Here is a 22,689-nt window from a genome sequence, read left to right on the forward strand (position 1 = left end):
ACAGGTTTAGCAGGATATAATTTAAAATCAATGCTGGATAAAGTGATGTTTCAACAAAATGACTAAACTTTATAGCAGATACCACAACAATAAACCATAAAGAAGCGCTCACAATAACACCGCACCTTAATTAAAGCCTCCCATATAAAATCGCTAATAGAAATATCATGCGGCTCGTCTTTCACATTCGGAAAAGCTATTAATATCCAACTGTGAGTTTAACTTATTTAATAAAGCTGACGACTTCCTTCACATCAGACAATTTTATGCACGTTGTATTAATAATGGCCAAACTGAGCCCGATCTACAGCTGATCATATGCAAATACCATCACGAAAAATACTGTCTAAAGGAATTCAACATTGTAGGAATAATACAACCCGGATCCAGTGTCGCTGCCCATGGGGGGGGCCATGGGGGCTTTCCTTCCATATCTTTTTTTATGTTAATTAAATGTGCTCCCTCCTGTCGTGTTACTTTTAAGGATTCGGGGACAAGAAGTATCGCTTCCCGTTCTTTCGCTTACCACAGCTGGCCACGTATGAAAATTGGCAGAGTCTCTTACAAGGCATTCAGCGTAAGTCTATGGGTGGTGGGATTTCTATTCACCTACATTAAACAGGGACAGCCGGCTTCAGATATCAAGCTGTGGCTGAACTACATCTCCTACTAGTCCATGCCAGATAGCTGCATTCAGCACTTTAAAAAGAGTCTCGGATGAAAAGAATTCGGAATTCGGAGCTGAGAGCGGGCGCTGGAAGCCGCCGTGAGTTTTACGTTATGTCTTTTTAATTAAGTTTTTATGACAATATTTTTATAGTGTAATGAGTATTGGGAATAAGAATAAAGTTGCCTATATTTGCCAAGTTTTGCCGTGGGTCGGAGCCTCATCCGGTGGCACCAGGCTTGACCAGGCAACTACAAGCATCCAAAGTTCATCAGTTGAAGGGTTATTGGATGTTTGGCCTCCAAAATATATTTCAATGGAGGGTCTCAGTAGGACACTGTGGGTACGTGTGGTAACCAACCAAGCAAAACCCTACAGAGGCCATGGGACAGTGTGCCAGCAAGGTCCTATCATGATCTAATCCTCGATTACATTGTGAAAACCAAGGAAAGTTAACCCAACCAATGGGCCAAATACATACAAAAAAGTATCCCTAGGAGCAGCATATAAGGAAATTCGAATTATTGTGCTTTAGAGCAACTAATCAAAATCCTTGTTCAAGAGGACCTTTCACCAACCCCACCCACTCCAACTCTTTGCATCCTTCCCTTGGTGTGACTCGACCAATCATGGTGTAGTTGGTGCACCAAGGTGGGTGGTCCTGGACTGGAGAAGACAGATATGACCGCTCACTGGATGTATGGTCTTACCAATGGACCTACTGTATTTTTAGGAAAAATGTAAAAAAGTGTTAAAAATCCAGCATGCTTGATCACGTTTTTCCTCACTTCTGATATCAGGGGGTTGTCCTTATATATTAGATCAAACTAAAATCTGTGAAATTTAGGAAAAAATCATAAATTTACAGTTTTTTAGTTTTGGGGAAGGTGGGTTGGAGTTGTGGTCATTATTCCCTTTGTAGGTTTCAAAGACATATTTTTTATATATACGGTAGTTTTTAAACAATTTTCTACAACAAGTTTATAGCAATTTACTGTGATGGATCATCGGTTTGTTTTATCCATTTTTATAGCAGTAAATAGTAACAGACTGGATCCGGAGAACAAGACTTTGGTTTTTTTGGCAGTAATCCCTACATGATGGCAAGTTATCAGATATATTATCCTCATAATAAAACCTTGGTGTCGGGGATGGGGAAAATTAATTTCCCACGGCAGTTGACAAATTAACTTGTAACATGTAGAATTAGTACGAGCCATCCGTCTACAAGGTGTCCAAAAACGTCAACAGAAAATCTCAGGCCTAAAACAACTTCTTGGCAGGAAAAGACCCTCGTAGGTTCCATCGTGGCTATTTTTTAAAAAATTTGCATGGTCAAGAGTGAAAGGTCTGGATCACCAGAATTACATACCTACATTATAGGACAGTGATGGGGAACCTATAATTGATCTCTATAATTACATACCTTCCAACCATCTACTTTTTTATAGGGTGTCCCCAAAAATTTAAGAATGTCATCATTATGCTTTACAGGGAGTTTTTTTGAGCACCAAAGGGTGAGGTGGTGGCTAAGGAGGTTGTAGTTGACCCTCAACTCTTGTAGACTTCTATGGAGAAAGACATAAATGTGCATAGGTAGCCTACTTACTGTCAGGGGCAGATTAACCCATAGTAAAGCAATTCAATTATATGGGGCACCAGAGATCAGGGGGATGATGAGATGCAACCAATTGTTATAGAGGCAGGAAAAAGTGGGAAGTTGACCTTCACCATCCATGTACAATCCAGTCCATGAACTTGTGGCTCTCCAGGATGGTTTGAAGGCCACAAGCTCTCCCCTGGAAGGAAGAATACTCTCTACTGCCATATATTGGTAGCAACCCTCTACACCAATGCCCAAACCTTTAAGGAGTCTTCCAACATGACTTGAGGTATCAGTCAAGACTCCTTTTTAAGGTTAGACACATATGAGAGTAGAAACCTACATGAGACCTTATGGAGAAAGTTCCAAATAAAAGTGAATTTCCAAATCTAAGAAACCCTGAGTAGCATTTTCTTTCTTGGTGGAAGGCTAATTTGAATACGCTTTTAAGATGGGCACTACTTATGAGACTCCTTACTCTACACCCTCCCCCCTCCTTACTGCTTTTCGAGTGGACATAGCTTTGGGTTATCTCTCGGATCTTAAGAGATTCATTATTGTCCCCATGTGTGGTAAGGAGGGAAGTTTACCAGCCAAAGAAGACCTGATTATTGAGTATTACTGAGGAGCAGAAGGTTGCAGGAGTGGGAGGAGATGAGAAAGATCACTGCTAAGCTGATTGATGAGACCCTGAAGAGCGGCACATGCTAAGAGCCTGGCGAGAGAGGACGGAGAAGAAGTAGATTGGATATTATTATGCAGACCATGACTATTACTTTAGTTTGTTGCTAACAGATGATGGCTACCCTGGTCATGAGCATCAGGCAGTAGTCACAGCATGGCATGAATGCTCTGGGTGCTGATAAAGTCATCTTAGACTGAATGGAAAGGAAAGAATGACATAAGAACCTTCACAATGACACATAGGGGGTGAGGTAGACCAAGTGAGGAAGTCAAGCACAACAGAATGAGGGTTATGTAAAAGAAAGAGTGAGGGTCCGTGAGAAATTAGTAGACCCTGTAGATGTAGAGTCAGAAAGTAAGAGTTCTCCTTATTGAGACTTTGCCAATTAAGGCTGCCTTGCAGGTATGTGGAGACTTATTGCCATTGATGCTCCTCTAAGGGATCCTGGGAAATATGTAAACACGTTTTCCAGGATGGGACATGGAAAACAATGCATCTTTTGACCATCTTGAAATGCAGCCCTGCTCATCACCAAGAATGAACTTAAAGACGCCTAATGGCATGATGTGGTATTAAAGCCAAACCAATATCTTTTCCGCAAGAAACAGATTCCCAACGTGGTCGCGTCTCTGTGGTGCAACATAGGCAACTGGCTTGGCAAATAGGAGGCTACTGACTAAAGTCAGGAAGTAAGAGTTCTCCTTATGGAAACTTTACTTACTGAGGCCACCTTGTAGGCGTGTGGAGACTTACAGCCATTGATGCTTCACTGAGGGAACTGTACTGAAGAGACACAACCAGGTCAAAACATTGCTGTCTACACTCGGGAATATGTTCCTTCTGGTATAGATATAATTGTTTGGCTTTATTACATCATGTCACTAGACTTCTTGAAAGTCATGCTTGATGGTAAGAGAGCTGCCTCACAAGAGAGGCGTGGTTTTCCTTGTCCCATCCTGAAAAATACAATTGCATGTTTCTGGTTGAAGTAGGTCAACCATGTTCACATTCCTTCAAGAGTGTCTCATGAGTATGGTCTTACCAGCTAGTTTCTCCATACTGCAAAACAAGGTCAACTCACTGAACCCTTGTGCTTGAGAAGTCTTGATCCTTTCCAGCCAGCGAAGTGAAATCTTTTGCTGCAGCCATGAGATATATTGTGAAAGGTGGAGCAGATAAGAGCTGGTGCTATGATATCTATAGTCACAGACTGGATGAGCTAATTTCATACATCAGTTATTCTAGAGTTCTACAGAAAGACTGGATCGATGGGCAGTGCCACCAAATATGTGGTATCTACAATAATAGACATATCCCTTTCTAATGATAGAAATACAATGTATCCCTGTTCTCCACCTTTGATTCTAGAGAATGGGGGTCTGCTGTCCGCCTTCATGGCACAGGGCTGAATGGAAAGTTTGTTGCGCATGCACTGCCACATTCCAGTCTGTAGACTCGGCTAGTTCTGGTGCTCCTGTAGGCCTGGAAGACTGTGGAAGACTCTACAAAAGGGTCGGCTGTAGGAAAGGAGTCAGCTGACACCAGTTATGGAGATATGTGTGAGAGATGGAAAAACTCTTTTAAAGGGAACCTGTCATCACAACACACATTTTCACCTAATGACAGGTTTCCTATAGCCTTTTTAGTACTAATTCCAATCTGCTTGTATAATTACCATTGATGTTTTAACTCACTTGGTAAGAGTTTATTTGTTTTCCTACCAGCAAACTGCATCTAGTCACGGGAGCAGTGGAGCCCCCAGTGTCATCATCATTATCTGCTCTCTGAGCAATGGCCCCAGAGCAAAGTCTGTGCCCACGACTATAATGTATGGTTTATAGTTATAGTATAGTCTTCTTATATGGGAAAGTGACACCATAAGGGCCCCCTAAACCTCTTGGGCCCGGGTGCGATTACAGAGAGGAGGGAAGGTAAGAGAAAGATCTAGAAAAGCAAAGAGCAGATAATGATGATGATAACAAAGGCCTATGACTTGATGCAGTGATAAAATATGTGATCCTGATGACAGATTTGCTTTTAAAAAAGAAGCTAAGACGACTCTGAAACGTCTAGCGTTCGGTAACTTTGTACATTACATTCCAGAACGAGCGATTACGTATCCAAACCCACATCGATGCACATACATCCGGGTTATTACTACATGTTCCGTCTCTTCGCCCCTAAAATGAAAAATGAAATTGCTTGTTGTAGGGCATGCCCCTTTAATCACGCACACGCCAACAAGTGACAAGTGCTCCTTCCGAACGAATTAAAACGAAATTCACAATATTTAAAGTGCTGTTTCCTGCACGAGGGAGGATAATGGTTTATTACACATTCTAATTCCCTAAGCCCGGAGCCTTCAGAAATGTGAGCGTTAAGGCAGCCACCGACACAATGTGCTTCATGTATTATTAATAGCAGCCTACAATCGCTCTGCAACGTGATCTAAACGCTTAGCAGCTCCTAATATTCCGCTGCAAACACAGAATCCGGCAACGGCTTTCAATAATTCACAAGTTTACTCCATCATAAATTGCATTAAAGCACAATCATCTGATGGCCCATGATAGCAAGGAACGCTCCCCGGAACATGGCTGTAATGGCTTCTCTATACAAAAGCTCGACGTGATGTTCATGCTGTGCCGGGGAAGGGACGGTGTCAATTTTTAATGATTTGTTTTTTAGGAAATGTCACCATTGTTCTGTTATTCTGTAATGAAACAGACAGAGACAGCGGAGACCAGGATGACACATCAGATATGTGCTCAAGTGAGGGTCCACTTTTAATATCTAACTTTTGTGACCGATTGTCCCGTATTTAGCGGTAGATTTAAAGGGCATCTCGTTTTCTCTCCCAATAATCACTCTTCGTGCCCTTTCGTAGAGGCAGCGCTCCGCTGATTCCCGCACAGTTGGAGATTTTTTTCTCCAGCTCCGGTCAATCCTTGGTGATCACCGGCATAATCTTTGATTAGATTTGCATTCTCTACCGTCAGGTGGGCTGGGCCAGGATTTTAGGACCTCCCATCTGACAGAAGAAGGATTGGTTTCTTCGGAACAGTTGGTGATAGAGGAAAGATTCCGACTGCATTGGAATCCGTGGAGAGGAGCCTTTTAGAGGATGAGTTGGAGGTTGTAAGAAAAACACTTTAAATAAAATAAATAATAAATAATAATAAAATAGATAATAAAAAAATAAAATAATAAATAATAAAATAATTTTTGCCTCCATTCATCAATTAGATAAACTTAATGGAAACTTATCCTCATATTTTTTTGGGGCCCTACACACTGCACATGTTCCTCTCCAGTGGATGTGCAGTGAAGCCAGATGTGTATATGGATCACTAAATGTTCATTGAGTTTGGGTACAAAGAGGCAGAGTATAGGGATAATTGGAAGACCAAACCGCCGGCCCATCAAACCACGTGTTAAAGTAAATCTACCACCAGGATGGAGGATTGTAAACCCAGCACACTGACATACTGGTGTGCACCCCTCTGGCAGGATCCACTCTTCTTTTTGCTTCTTATACGCTGGTTTTTACAAAAAAAGTTTTTAAAATTATACAAATGACCCTGAGGGGCTCTGGGCTCCATAGGTGTTAATGGAGCCCAGAGCCCCTATGGCTCATTTGCATAATCTTTAAAGCCCTTAAAAAAAACAACAACAAACATCCTGTCAGAGGGGGCATGTACCAGTATGTCAGTGTGCTGGGTTTACAATCCTCCATCCTGGTGGTAGATTTCCTTTAAGTAGTCAAGACCTGTAAAAAAATTAGCATACAAATCTCCCATCAGAATCCATCCTGATAAACCAGGTACATTACTCATAGATCCAGGCACCGGGGCTGTGGGATCTTCTTATATGTGTTATCCATGACCTCCTGCCTTCTAAAATCAACTTTCACAATTATGCTAATGAATTAGAAGGGCTCTGGGGGAATGAGGGGTGTTACCAGAGCTTCACAGGCTGTTACTGTGTGCAGAATCCTTAACCCCTCCCACTGTGTGAGATTACATCAGGCCTCTAGTAAGAACCACAGAAGTCCTTTGTGGCTCATAAGCATAATTTAAAAAGTTGATTTTAGAAGAAGGGGGCATATGGATAACAAATATGAGAAGATTCCCACCGTTCTGGTGTCTGGGTCTATGAGTACTGTCCTGGATGGATTTTATGGTAGATTTCCTTTAAGAGCTTTCTGCATAGTGTTTGGACCTCAATGGAAAGCCAAAAAAAAAAAGATTCCTGGCTAGAACAAGGTTTAAATGTTGTGCAGGAGAGGGGCGATCCTGTATACTACACAGTGTAACCACCAAGTATCTGAGCCCATAATGTGTTATTACTAAGCATGTAGTATACAGTGTATCAGAGTCTTCACAGTGTAACTACTAAGCGTCTGAGCCTTTAGCCTGTAACTATCAAACATCTATAGAGTCTATATACTAAGTCTCTGAGCCTTTACTGTGCAACCTCTGAGCTTGTGAGTCCTTACTGTGTAAATGTCAAGCATGTGAATCTTTACTTTGGAAATATACAACAATGGCTGACCAATAGATGATCAGGAATATTGTAGACTGGGAGTCCTGTAAGTGGATTTTCTTCTCTCTCCACCTCCAGCTACTGTACTTTCTGAAAGCTTTACAGATTTTTCTCCCTTGCTGCGCCTTTTATGAAGTGGCGGCACCACAATTTTTGTGTTTTTCTGACACTATCAACTTGTTCTTATTTTCGGCACAAAATTGTGGTGCCTCTTGTGAATCTGACACTTTTCCCGCGCTTCTATTTTTCAGATTCATTTTGTAGCTTAAAGAAAATCTACCATGTGATGTGATGCAGTATGAAGCAAACATACCCTGAGAATGCTGTAGCTACACTGATGCAGGATCATATCTTGGTTATTCCCTGAGCTGAGTGGTTTTGCTGAAAAAACAATTATACCATTCAGGACCTTGGGAAAGCTGGGACAGACTGGCTGCTTTGATCAACACATTACACACTGAGCTTGTAATTACAAATGGAGCTTAGTCAAGACATGACTAATCAACCTGAGCTGGATGACTCATACACAGCAGCTGGGGGATGGTGCAGCAATTGATTTAACCCCGGGATTACATCATCCTCTCCTGCAGTGAATAACTCACATGCTAGGAGAAGCTCTGAAGCAGCCATAGATGCGACAGAGCTTCATTATCATAATTTTATAATTGTGTTTTCAGCAAAACCCCTCAGCTCAAGGATTAACCAAGATCTGATCCTGCATCAGTGTAGCTACAGCATTCACAAGGTATGTTTGCTTCACAATGCATCAAATCAACTGGTAGGTTTCCTTTAAAGCTGGTCTAGGGAGCTCTATTCCTTTTTGTCCGTGCGCCAATTCATTAACCCCTTGCACCACAAACCTACATCCCACTGACAGATATACCACTTTTCTTGCGCCACCCTGTGCCCAAATTGCTAATCGCCCCCTGCCCCCCCCCCCCCCCCCGCACTATTTCTTTAACATAGACGTTGAGGAAACAGTAAATCGATCAGCAACCAGGAATATAATTTTTTTTTTTTTTATCTGCTTTGGATGTGAATAGAGAAGAAAACAAACTGCTACAACAAATCATAGAGAAACCAATCTAAACACCGCGGTAACACTCTGTCCGTGCCTGTTCATGTTTTCTGTGGGATCTGCTGTCACCGCTAACACCTCTGCCCGAAAGATACAGCGACGTCAGTGCAACCAGAAGAAAATCACACTATGGATGAGCATGAGAAGCAATCACCGGCAGAGCCGTCCTCAGAGGGTGATTAAACGTGGAGAAAAAACGCCTCCTCCGCTCCTCACCCCAAGTCATGTCAGACACAGGCGAGCCGCAAGATACCTCCCCCCCCCCCCCACAGGGAGAATTATACGGGATGAGGCTGAGCCCCGCGCACATCCATTCCTCTCCGATACTCCAGTGACTCATTATGGAGAAGATGTTTATGTTGTGCTTTCACCGGTACAAGGTTCTCACACGCAGGTCCCCATTCACATTACAGTCACGACTTGTGGAGCACGAAGAAGCAGGATGTCGTTTGGGTAGAAAATTTGGGAGAAATTCGAAGAAACATCTGATTTTTCCAAATCCGTTAACAAAAATATTGCAGACTTTTCTGATTTAATAGATTTCTCAGGGAAATAAACGCGTATGGAAGCGATAACAGAGTCAGAGGGAGACCCCACACCCTCCATTATATAATACACCACCTTTATACCATCACAGCTCGGCTTAAAGGTGAACTGAGTTATGGCAGAACAAACATTTGCTGATTTACTGTGTAACCACCAAGAGCCACAAAGCAACTAAGCCTAAACTATGATGAGTCTCTACTGTATAACTAATAAGTATCAGAGCCAATACTATGTAACCAATATGCACCAGAGCCTATGTTATGTAACCGTCAAGCATCTTAGCCTCCCCTTTATGACTGCTTAGCTTATCAGGATACACTGTGTAACCATTAGGCATCTGAGCCTACACTACTAAGCCTTGAATATCTGAGCCTATACTCAATAACCACAAGAATCTACGGGTCTATACTACATAAACAATAAGTATCTGGCCCTATACTACATAAACAATAAGTATCTGAGCCTGTACTACATAAACAATAAGTATCAGGCCCTATACTACATAAACAATAAGTATCTGGCCCTATACTACATAAACAAAAAGTATCTGGCCCTATACTATATAACCAATAAGCATCTGGCCCTATACTATATAACCAATAAGCATCTGGCCCTATACTATATAACCAATAAGCATCTGGCCCTATAGTACATAAACAATAAGTATCTGAGCCTCAACTACATAAACAATAAGTTCCACTCTCCTACAAGGGGGCCTTAATTGGCAAAGTCTCTGTAAGGAGACCCTAGTAAATAGCCTCTAACTCAGTCAAACCAGTTCCCAAAACTGTCGTGAAGAGACCCAATGTCAGGACTGTGAATCTGTGGACCCTCTGGACCACCGCGGGAGATGGTACAAGCTGACACCTGGGACCGGAGTCTAAGTGGCACCTGGTCTTCACCAGAGCCTGCAAAGCGGGAGGGACTTGCTGCGGCGGGGTGCCACCAGGTTGTTCCACAAGTGCGACTATCCCGCAGTGGCTGCCAAGGTAGTACTGCAGGAGACAGTCTGTATCCGGGGTGACAGAGGGAGAACAGCACAGGAAGGCACACTAGGACTCACGTCAGGAATCGCAGGAGCTGGCACACGGATCAGGAACACAGAAACGGACTGGCACATGGATCAGGAACACAGAAACGGACTGGCACACGGATCAGGAACACAGGAACGGACTGGCACACGGATCAGGAACACAGGAACGGACTGGCACACGGATCAGGAACACAGGAACGGACTGGCACACGGATCAGGAACACAGGAACGGACTGGCACACGGATCAGGAACACAGGAACGGACTGGCACACAGGACAGCAGGATACACAGGAACGCAGGATACACAGAGGGGCTTTCTCTTCAGGGGATCCGGCAAGGGTCACAAGGAAGGGGCAGGAACTTATGCCAGGCCAGCGCCAATTATTGGCCGCTGGAGCCGCGGGAGCCAGGAGAGGTGAGTTCTGCCAGGCTTCGGGGGCACACGGAGGGACATGGGTGCTTCCGCGATCTGAGACAGGGATCGCGGGAGCACCCGTGACACCCAACCAAGACAGTGCTGTCTACTGCTAGGAATCTGTTCCTTCTGGAATAGATATACTGGTCATGTCATTAGGCTTCCTGAAGGTCATGCTTGATTTCAAGGGAGTTGCCTTACAAGTTAGCTAAAAGACGCGTGGTTTTCCTTATCCCATCCTGGAAAACTTATGTGCATATTTTTACAGTAGCCAAGAGCAGGGTAGAACCAGATCTATTTCAGAAGCAGCATGACAACCGGCTATGTGAAGAAGCTGCACAAACTCTACAGAAGGAAAATTGTGGATAACATATAATACAGACTACTCCAAATTTAAAAAAAATGAATAAAGAAAATCAGTAAAAATGTGAGAATAGGTGAAGCCTTTACCAGAAATTTTTAGCCGAGTCTTTAGTGATAAAAGTTTTCGAAGGGAGGTGGAAATTTTACATTTTTGTAGAAGCTTTTGGACTTGTTCGACTTTTGCCGATTTTCTGTGTATATCAATTATATAGTTATATATAGTTTTTTTTTAAATGGTTTAGAATGGAATTTTTAATGGGGCTTTGGATTATATATGTATATGCAATTTGTAATGCAGCTCTCTGGGAATGAACAAAAATGGAGAAAGAAAGAACATGGAAAGTGATGTCTAAAGCTAAATGCACTCAGCTGTCTCTACCTACTTGCCAACCCTATCCTAGATGGTAGGTGACAACTGGTCGACATTCCCTTCCTGTGCCAAAATGAGAAAACAAAGAGACAAACAGTACAAAACACTGAAGCAAGGTTATTCTAGTGCAAGACAGAATCTAAACTAAGTACAAAATCACCGTCAGCCTCTTTACAGGCACTGAAGCCCGATGGTACAGATTTTACACAGTTATAACTTGAGTGGGGTCTTGACTTTTCTTGTTAAATCCTTAGGTTTCAATTAGGAATTTCGTGTGAAAGCTTCAGATTTCTCCTCGTCCATGTTCCCGTTTTCCGTCGTCCATATGTACAGATCCTATAAACATCATTGTGATCTCTTCCTTTACGTCCCGTCACGTTCCTTTTGTTTTACCTTCTTTTAGTCAGTCGGTTCCTTCTAGAAATCTCTTTGTCTTTGCGTTCCCGAGCGTTACCTTGACATCTAATCTTCATTCTCATAGATCTTCCTTTGTCTCGCTGTCTCTTCTCGCATCTCTTATTATTTTGCTGCGCTTTCGGCGTCTCATCATCTTTCCGTTTTCTCGGCGAGTCGCCGTCTTCCTTTTGTACTGCACATCTTGTGTCTATCCCGCTCCATTAAGGCTTCCTTATGTTACCCCCGTCTTGTCCTACTGTATCATAGACGGGAAACGGTTCCGGCAGACGGCTTACTGATAGGAGACACCCGCAGAGAACTGTCTCCCTTTGTGCATTCTTCATATCCCGTTAGAAAAGATAACACAAAAAAGAGGATGTGTACGACGGCTTCTCGGAGCTTTACAAAGCTGAATCTGAGACGCGGTGAACTATTTTTAGGTAATAACTCAGTTTTCTATCGCTTTTATCTGCCTGCACTTCACATTTACCGCATTCTGCATACAATGCACTTATAATGGTAATGGATTGCAGTCATCTGCCTATTGATATAAGCACCATCGCTCCAGCTGTCAGGGGGGAAATATATACTAGAATTTTCCCAAAATTTACAGCAAAATACTAAAAGCAATGAGGAAAACAGAAAAGTGTATGGAATAGAAATGACAGATGGAGTTGACTTAAGTAAACAGAGGCAGCCGAGGGGATTTCTGGGATGATAATAATATGGATTTCCTGCCATTGATGTTTGTAAAAAGGAGGCAAGTTATAAGGACTTTACTTACAGCTCCATTCTCAGGGTAGTGGCTGATTCAAATGGCTCAGTGGTTAGCACTACAGCCATGCAGCACAGTGGCTCAGTGGTTAGCACTACAGATTTGCAGTGCGGTGGCTCAGTGGTCAGCACTACAGCCTTGCAGCATGGTGGCTCAGTGGTTAGCACTACAGCCTTGCAGCGCTGGGATCCTGGGTTCAAGTCCCATCCAGGTCAACATCCGCAAAGAGTTTGTATGTTCTCTCTGTGTTTGCATGGATTTCCTCTGGGTCCTCCGGTTTCCTCCCACACTCCAAAACATACAGGTAGGTTAATTAGTTTGTGAGCCCCATGGGAACAGGGACTGATTTGAGAAAGCTTTGTGCAGCGCTGCGGTATCTGTGTGCGATATATAAATAAAGGAATTATTATCATTATTACTGCAGCCTAGCTCCCATTTAAATGACTGTAGTAACCTGCTCTGACCACAACACAGAGAACGGCGCTGTCTGTTTTCTCCCCCATTCCCCATAAATCAGCTGATCTGTGTGTAGGATTCCTCACGTATTGATATTAAGGACCTACCTTTTAACATATATAATCTAGGGCTTTTAGGGTTGTATTTCCCTAGTCTCCTATTGCTCAGGGATTGGTATCAGTAGGGGAGAGTCCCACCTCCCAGAACACAAAGAATATAGTTCCTCGGCCGACCCAAATGGAGAAGTGGACACGCACGCACATGCTTATCCATTCATGTCTACGAGAACGACAATTAGAGCCGAGGCTGCTTGCTATTGGATGGGCAGGAGATGGAGGAGAGTGGTCCTCTAGTCTCAGGAAAGGTCAGGACCTGCACCGATCAGATATTTAGGACATATCCACATCATAAATGCCACCTTAAGAACCAGGCATGTAAAATTCGTATTTTAAAGGAAGATAAGCCACCGCCACAGATGTCTTCATGTTCCTTCCTCTTCTCTCCTCATGTATGTAGAGGAAGGGTGTGACGGAGCAAAGGCTGATGGTGGACTGAGAACTCGCCCGGCAGCTCTTGGAGGTGGATGATCATATGTTGCTTAGGATCTTAGGATCTTATAGTCTTATTTTTTGAACCTTGGAGACACCAGGTTATTACAGGACCATAAACCCAAGTGCCGGGTCCAGGGTCTTGGCCATGTAGTTACTTTGATAAGTTGGAGAAATAGTGTTTACATTGTAAGGTGCACACATAGAGCTCTTCATGAGATCAATGAAGTTAGGAGTCCGGAAGGTCAAGCTATGGGAGAAATCTTGTAAGAGCCTTCAACAATGGTGGTGGCCATGGTAACAGAGAGAAATGTCTCAGCCTCAAACTATGTATAAAAGGAAAGCACTTGAGGCCAGGATGCTATCATTAAGTCCATTTGTGCTTCATATTTCTTACTTTGAAGGATGTGGAGGTTTATGTGTGCTCCACCTGAGGAGAGCACTTGGCGAGCTCCTGTACTGATTGCCGCTAGAGTATATACTAGTCATTAGATCCCCCAAAGCGAGGACAACCGAGAAGTTTTCTGCCAGAGGTGAAGGAGGAAGCCAACAAACAGGACAGGACTTTATATTCCCATTCAAATGAAATAAAATTGAAGTGACTCTGCTAGAGTTTTTTGTTGTTACATGTTTAGGCTTTGTGTATACACAATGGGGCTCATTTACTAAGGGTCCGTGGACCGCATTTCCGTCGGGTTTCCCAACTATTTCCCTTTTGCGACACAATTCAATGGGTTTTTGGCACATGTGACCGGATTTTTGGCGCAATTGTGACAACTTTCATGTGACACAAATCGGGAGCGTGGTTGTCGGGCAACCCGACTGATTTGGACTGAGCGCAGGATTTAGCATTCAAAATTGTGTCGCAAGCCCAAGTACTATATATACTCGAGTATAAGCCTAGTTTTTCAGCACAAAAAAAGTGCTGAAACCGCAAACTCGGCTTATACTCGAGTAAAAAGTATATCAAAACTCACCTTTTGGCTTCCACCCGCTGCTGGCTATATACTGGGGCAGGGGGCTGGCTATATACTGGGGGATATGGGCTGGCAGGCTATATATTGGGGGGCAGGTGCTGGCTATATACTATGTGGCAGGGTCTGGAAGGCTATATACTGGGGGGCAGGTGCTGGCAATATACTATGGGGCAGGGTCCGGCAGGCTACATACTGGGGGGCAGGTGCTGGCTATATACTATGGGGCAGGGTCCGGCAGGCTATATACTGGGGAGGCTGTGACCAATGCATTTCCCACCCTCTGCTTATACTTGAGTCAATAGGTTGTCCCAGGTTTTTGTGGTAAAATTAGGGGTCTCGGCTTATACTTGGGTCGGCTTATACTCGAGTATATACAGTACTAACACTGGGAAGAAGATGGTGAACTCTCTGTAGACCATCAATCACGGTGCATGAGGCTGGAACCAGTTGACTCTGTGTCTCGTGTTGTGGTCCCATCATTAATCAATAGCCACAGCCCCGGTAAAAGTGAATAAGAAGCGCAGTTGTACTTACAGCTTTCGGCCACTACACAAAGCATGGAGTCAACTGCTTCCGGTTCTGATCCACATGTTTTTGATGGGTCACTTCCGATCAGTTCAATCAGGTCAATCCACCATTGACTTTGTTATAGTTCTCTGTTATAGGTGTATGGATGACTTCATCTTGTATCCCAATATATTGTTTCTTTCTCCGCATTGTTCCGCATCGTGTTGCAGCCACGGTGGTGTCATATCTTGGATTGTATATTTCCAGTTGTAACTTGTTGTTTATGAAATGTTTTTGACGTGGATTTGTGACTTGAACAGAACATGTGATTTATGTTTTTTTAAGGTGTCAAAGATGATGCTCCTTGTCTTGCTGCTTTCCATCGTTCTCTGCTGCGGAGGAGCTCAACGTTCAGAGCCGATGTTCACAGCTGTCACCAACACCGTCCTACCACCGGATTATGAAAGTAACCCCACACAACTCAACTACGGGGTGGCCATCACCGATGTGGACAATGACGGAGACTTTGAAATTGTAGTTGCTGGGTAAGTCCTGATGTTTTGTGTTAATATGTGAAATATTCTGGTGCTTTAGTTACCTGGACAGAGTCATCCCCCGGTTATAGGAACTGCTCGAGAACCCTGGCACACTGATTCTTCTTCTGGAGGTTGGGGCCATCAGTCAGTAGTATTACATGGTGGGCATTCAGATGAATGGTTGTTTGTGAAGTAGAAATGGTCTACACCTCTTTCTGTGTCTACATTGTGCCTAACTATAGGGCACCTGTAGAGAGTTGCCCTGGGGCAATGGTGCCCCATGAAATGATGAGTGTTTCCATCCTCAGACCTTTGAATACCATCACTAGATCCATCTCTTTGTGTCCTTCAAAGTGGACCTTTCACCATTTACTCTTTACTTTCCCAACTCGCTTCAGTATTTCTGGCACTGCTGGAATGATTTCTTTAGCCCCCAATGTTCCTGAGCAATCAGTGTTAATATTTTCAGCTTTCAACTGTCAGATGGGTGGGGCAGATTGTCTACTCCAGCCTAAGACCCCCTACTTGACAATAGAAAACCTTATCAACATGTTACACTGTTGTTTTAGTATTATGCTAATTAGGCTCTAAACTGTCAGATGGGTGGGTCCTGGGTTGACATCTTGGCCCCACCCATGTGACAGTACAGACCCAAAAATAACAACAATGATTGCTTGAGAAAAGTGGGGACGGAAAATAATTTTAAAATACTAGAGAATCTTTAAATAGATGCAAAGAGATGGCATTGATGGTATCGGTGAAAGGTTCTCTTAAAGGGGTTGTCCAGGATCACTCATTTTTATACTACTGGTACTTGTGAACTTTGGGGGCTACAATGAAAATTATTGTGAAAAATCTGTCTTCTGGAGGGCTGTCGGGGGTGACTTACCAATTTCAAAGACAACTGAAGCTACAGAGGACCATGTTGATACAAAACCGATCCATATCTTTTGAAATCTTTGACGTAGCTTCTACTGATCTAATCTTGAACAATTCGCTCCTCTCTACCCAGGATGCTAATTTGGACCTTATGGGCAGGTCTTGGTCATCTTCATTAGTTGGGGCTCCAGAAAAAAAATTGCGCCTAAGTTTGTGGAACGACACCTAAAAACTGACTTCAGGAGGAGAAGTTGGTAGAGATAATGTTGGGTCTATAATGACTGCACAGTCTGGGGGTTATCAGTGGAGATGAGTGGCACAAAAATTGAGTTCGGGTCAAGGGTTTGGTTGAGTTCCGCTCAACACAGTGATATCGACAGATTGGCAACTGTGTAATCCATCCGGCAAAGTGATGCCCCTACCTACCAGCCATGGATATGATTGGCCAGAGGGGTCCACCCTGGCCTATCAAAGCCATGGCTAGTAGGTAGGGGTGCTAATTTGAATGATTAGTTGCACTACCGCCGATATGGGAATAGGTCGGGGTCGTGCGGGACAAACCCAAACCCCTGACCCGAACTTAAAAAGCAATTCCGATAATCTCTATTTAACATCTCTCAATAATTTATGTGATTGTTGCTCTGCTGACAAATACTTTATACTTTTTTGGCTGTTATTAAGTGTATATTATTGAATAAGTAGAAAAATTTAGTTTTTTAACATTTCTATTCTTTACTATTAACCTTCCAAGTTCCTTCCATATGTGTTTCTAAAAATATGAGATTTTTTTTGCCCTTTTCTCCTGTGTTTTTCCTGTTGTGTTGTAACATAATCTGAGCTGCACGGGGGATGATGCTGTGACACATCCGCACATATTTTATTTGCCTCCTCTTGTAGGTGTCATGACAGGTGATGTAGCAAATTCATTAAAACATTTTTAGAATTGTGCATGGGGGGGGGGGTGGAGATAATCTTCATGTTACCGCACCCCCCACCTTGCAGCCATAATTAACTTTACAGCAATTATTAATGATATTATGTAACTGTGGCTGCGCGGATGATAGCGATCGCTGAGGAGCGACGGATGAAGGACGGGAACATGAAGGCGGAGAAGTCATATATGATCCTATAACTAGAGGAGACGAGTGAAAAAAACATGACAAACCTATAAGATGCCGGTTAATGAGATTAAAAGTAATACATTTCTATAATTACCATATTGATGTGACATGAAATGAATGTGTTACATACGGAAAATTAAAGAAGCGCTACAGTAACGTTTCTATACCGCCGAGCACCACTTACCTGATTGTAGGTTACATAATACACATGTAGAGTATAAGAGATGCCTCCTCTCTGCACTCACCGGATGCCATATTGACTGTTAGATTTCTTAATCTCTTTGTAGTCTATTATTAATCCCATGATCACTCAGCACATCTTCACCTTTACCACTAGATACAGTAGCATTCTTCAATTAGATGTTATTAAAAAAAAAGTTTACCTGGGTGAAGATAATTTCTCATTAATGTAGTCATATGGTCCCTTAGAAACAAGACTGTGTCCTTGGATACAACCACCTCCGCTGAAGTGATTGCACAAAGAAACAAGGTTTTTGTATATGAAATTCTGGGAGTTACTACATGACCCACAACATCCTGAAGTAATGATTGCTGAACCCAGGTGGTCAGGCACTGATTAATAGTGCATGTCTGGCCACCACTGCTAGAGTGTGGGGTGATCATATCCAAGGAATATATTTTGTTTCTAAGGGACAGCAAGGCCATATTTATGAGAAATTATTTTCACATAGGAACATTTTTTTTAATAACATCCAATTGAAATAATTATCACATATGGCAGATGAATTATATTAAATGTGACTGCCCAAATGGGAAAACCCCTTTAAGTCTCCAGGCTGGATCCTGCCCTCTCATCTTTATTATCACAAATAGGTGGAACAATTTGACTGATAGGCACCAATAAATGGATAACGTCAAATTTGTAACCATTGCATTGTATAGAGCGAATGGAGAAACATTGTAAATAGTTATTACAACATTGTATCATATAGTGTCTACAGTCTATTTAGAGGTCAATGTGTCTCCATGGTGACAGACTACAAACAATCCCTGTGTAGTCTGATCCTGCAATCTGTAAGAGTTCACCTATTATTCTACTGCCTGTAGGTTATCCAGTGGAGAGGAGCTATACATGGAAAAGGATTGGACAATTCATGTGGTTTATCAGAATTCTGAATTCATAAGATTTCTAGGAGCTGGATCCAAATAACGACGGGCATTTTTAAAAAAAATTTTTTAGTTAGATGCTTTGGGGGAGATTTATCAGAAGTGTCAGAGGTAAAACTATTTTAGTTTCCCATGGCAACCAATCAGAGCTGAGCTATAATTATATAAATAGCTGTTGGGTAATAAAAGCTGAGCTCCGATTGGTTGCCACAGCAAACTACAACAGCTCTGCTCCCAGACACTTCTGATACATCTTCCCCTTAATTTTTATTCATGAAGCATTAATAGTTTTACAATTCAGTTGCAATAAAACTAAATATATTTACATTTTATCTTATATAAAACATACATCCTCCAAATTTGTGGCCCTAAACTTGGCCCTAAAGAAAAACAAATTTTTAAGTTAAGTCTAACAGATCCTCCCGAAGAGCAGCATTTTGTATTTTCTATTTCCCAACAATCTGCAATTTAGCAGAAAATGTAGAATTTTCCTTATGTAAATTGGAAAAAATAAATTGTAAATTCTTAGTGCACTAAGGGCGGGACTGTGCCTCCCAGTGCACCAGTTTTCTTTTTAGCTGCTTTCTTTCCACTGCTTGCTTTCATCTGCCGTATACATACATTTCTCCATGGGGATGTTATGTAAAAAAATTACCTGTGTAATTGTCCCATTAATGTAGCCATGTCCCTTAGAACCGAGATTGTTGATCTTGGATTGTTGATTGTTGATCTTGGATACTACCAGCACAAAGAAACAAATAGTTTTTTTATATGAAATGTCCGGGAGTTACTGTAGGTCCCACAGGCGCACCGAATCTGGGTGGTCAGGCAGGGGTCAATAGTGCATGTCTGACCACTGCTAGAAGAGTGTGGGGGTGGTCGTATCCAAGGACGACTATCTTTTTCCTACTAATAATAATACTTACACTCACCGGCCACTTTATTAGGTGCACCATGCTAGTAACGGGTTGGACCCCCTTTTGCCTTCAGAACTGCCTCAATTCTTCGTGGCATAGATACAACAAGGTGCTGGAAGCTCCTCAGAGATTTTGCTCCATAGTGACATGATGGCATCACACAGTTGCCGCAGATTTGTCGGCTGCACATCCATGATGCGAATCTCCCGTTCCACCACATCCCAAAGATGCTCTATTGGATTGAGATCTGGTGACTGTGGAGGCCATTTGTGTCCAGTGACCTCATTGTCATGTTCAAGAAACCAGTCTGAGATGCTTCCAGCTTTATGACATGGCGCATTATCCTGCTGAAAGTAGCCATCAGATGTTACAGGGTACATTGTGCTCATAAAGGGATGGACATGGTCAGCAACAATACTCAGGTAGGCTGTGGCGTTACCAAGGGGCCCAAAGACACCATGACACCACCACCACCAGCCTGAGCCGCTGATACAAGGCAGGATGGATCCATGACACCACCACCACCAGCCTGACCCGGTGATACAAGGCAGGATGGATCCATGACACCACCAGCACCAGCCTGAGCCGCTGATACAAGGCAGGATGGATCCATGACACCACCAGCACCAGCCTGACCCGCTGATACAAGGCAGGATGGATCCATGACACCACCACCACCAGCCTGAGCCGCTGATACAAGGCAGGATGGATCCATGACACCCCCCACCACCAGCCTGACCCGCTGATACAAGGCAGGATGGATCCATGACACCACCACCACCAGCCTGAGCCGCTGATACAAGGCAGGATGGATCCATGACACCACCACCACCAGCCTGAGCCGCTGATACAAGGCAGGATGGATCCATGACACCACCACCACCAGCCTGACCCGCTGATACAAGGCAGGATGGATCCATGACACCACCACCACCAGCCTGACCCGCTGATACAAGGCAGGATGGATCCATGACACCACCACCACCAGCCTGACCCGCTGATACAAGGCAGGATGGATCCATGACACCACCACCACCAGCCTGACCCGCTGATACAAGGCAGGATGGATCCATGACACCACCACCACCAGCCTGACCTGCTGATACAAGGCAGGATGGATCCATGACACCACCAGCACCACCAGCCTGAACCGCTGATACAAGGCAGGATGGATCCATGACACCACCACCACCACCAGCCTGAACCGCTGATACAAGGCAGGATGGATCCATGACACCACCACCACCAGCCTGACCTGCTGATACAAGGCAGGATGGATCCATGACACCAGCACCACCAGCCTGTCCCGCTGATACAAGGCAGGATGGATCCATGACACCACCACCACCAGCCTGACCCGCTGATACAAGGCAGGATGGATCCATGACACCAGCACCACCAGCCTGACCCGCTGATACAAGGCAGGATGGATCCATGACACCACCACCACCAGCCTGAGCCGCTGATACAAGGCAGGATGGATCCATGACACCAGCACCACCAGCCTGAGCCGCTGATACAAGGCAGGATGGATCCATGACACCACCACCACCAGCCTGAGCCGCTGATACAAGGCAGGATGGATCCATGACACCACCAGCACCACCAGCCTGAGCCGCTGATACAAGGCAGGATGGATCCATGACACCACCAGCACCAGCCTGAGCCGCTGATACAAGGCAGGATGGATCCATGACACCACCACCACCAGCCTGACCCGCTGATACAAGGCAGGATGGATCCATGACACCACCACCAGCCTGAGCCGCTGATACAAGGCAGGATGGATCCATGACACCACCACCAGCCTGACCCGCTGATACAAGGCAGGATGGATCCATGACACCACCAGCACCAGCCTGACCCGCTGATACAAGGCAGGATGGATCCATGACACCAGCACCACCAGCCTGAGCCGCTGATACAAGGCAGGATGGATCCATGACACCCCCACCACCAGCCTGACCCGCTGATACAAGGCAGGATGGATCCATGACACCAGCACCACCAGCCTGACCCGCTGATACAAGGCAGGATGGATCCATGACACCCCCACCACCAGCCTGACCCGCTGATACAAGGCAGGATGGATCCATGACACCAGCACCACCAGCCTGAGCCGCTGATACAAGGCAGGATGGATCCATGACACCACCACCACCACCAGCCTGACCCGCTGATACAAGGCAGGATGGATCCATGACACCAACACCACCAGCCTGACCCGCTGATACAAGGCAGGATGGATCCATGACACCACCACCAGCCTGAGCCGCTGATACAAGGCAGGATGGATCCATGACACCACCACCACCAGCCTGAGCCGCTGATACAAGGCAGGATGGATCCATGACACCACCACCACCACCAGCCTGAGCCGCTGATACAAGGCAGGATGGATCCATGACACCACCACCAGCCTGAGCCGCTGATACAAGGCAGGATGGATCCATGCTTTCATGTTGTTGTACCAAATTCTGACCCTACCATCCGAATGTCGCAGCAGAAATCGAGACTCATCAGACCAGGCAACGTTTTTCCAATCTTCTACTGTCCAATTTCCATGAGCTTGTGCAAATTGTAGCCTCAGTTTCCTGTTCTTAGCTGAAAGCAGTGGCACCCGGTGTGGTCTTCTGCTGCTGTAGCCCATCTGCCTCAAAGTTGGACGTACTGTGCGTTCAGAGATGCTCTTCTGCCTACCTTGGTTGTAACGGGTGGCGATTTGAGTCACTGTTGCCTTTCTATCAGCTCGAACCAGTCTGCCCATTCTCCTCTGACCTCTGGCATCAACAAGGCATTTCCGCCCACAGAACTGCCGCTCACTGGATGTTTTTTTCTTTTTCGGACCATTCTCTGTAAACCCTAGAGATGGTTGTGCGTGAAAATCCCAGTAGATCAGCAGTTTCTGAAATACTCAGACCAGCCCTTCTGGCACCAACAACCATGCCACGTTCACAGGCCACAAATCACCTTTCTTCCCCATACTGATGCTCGGGAGAACTGCAGGAGATTGTCCTGACCATGTCTACATGCCTAAATGCACTGAGTTGCTGCCATGTGATTGGCTGATTAGAAATTAAGTGTTAACGAGCAGTTGGACAGGTGTACCTAATAAAGTGGCCGCTGAGTGTATAATTCTTTAT

General features: G+C 44.3%; 1 protein-coding gene and 1 long non-coding RNA gene across 5 annotated transcripts in view; one reads left to right on the top strand and one right to left on the bottom strand.

The window, feature by feature from the left end:
* The window catches only part of CRTAC1 (cartilage acidic protein 1), a 503,192-nt gene that overhangs the window by 88,431 nt on the left and 392,072 nt on the right, over nucleotides 1-22,689 (top strand). For all 4 annotated transcript variants that reach the window (XM_072129951.1, XM_072129950.1, XM_072129948.1 and 1 more), the window contains exon 2: nucleotides 15,311-15,510. In XM_072129951.1, coding sequence (XP_071986052.1) covers nucleotides 15,311-15,510 — 200 coding nt within the window. The remainder of the gene's footprint in view (nucleotides 1-15,310; nucleotides 15,511-22,689) is intronic.
* The window catches only part of LOC140105838 (uncharacterized), a 101,049-nt gene that overhangs the window by 16,406 nt on the left and 61,954 nt on the right, over nucleotides 1-22,689 (bottom strand). The gene's annotated exons all lie outside the window — the stretch shown is intronic.

This window comes from Engystomops pustulosus, chromosome 11 (assembly GCF_040894005.1).
Source record: "Engystomops pustulosus chromosome 11, aEngPut4.maternal, whole genome shotgun sequence".
NCBI classification, from domain to species: Eukaryota; Metazoa; Chordata; class Amphibia; order Anura; family Leptodactylidae; genus Engystomops; species Engystomops pustulosus.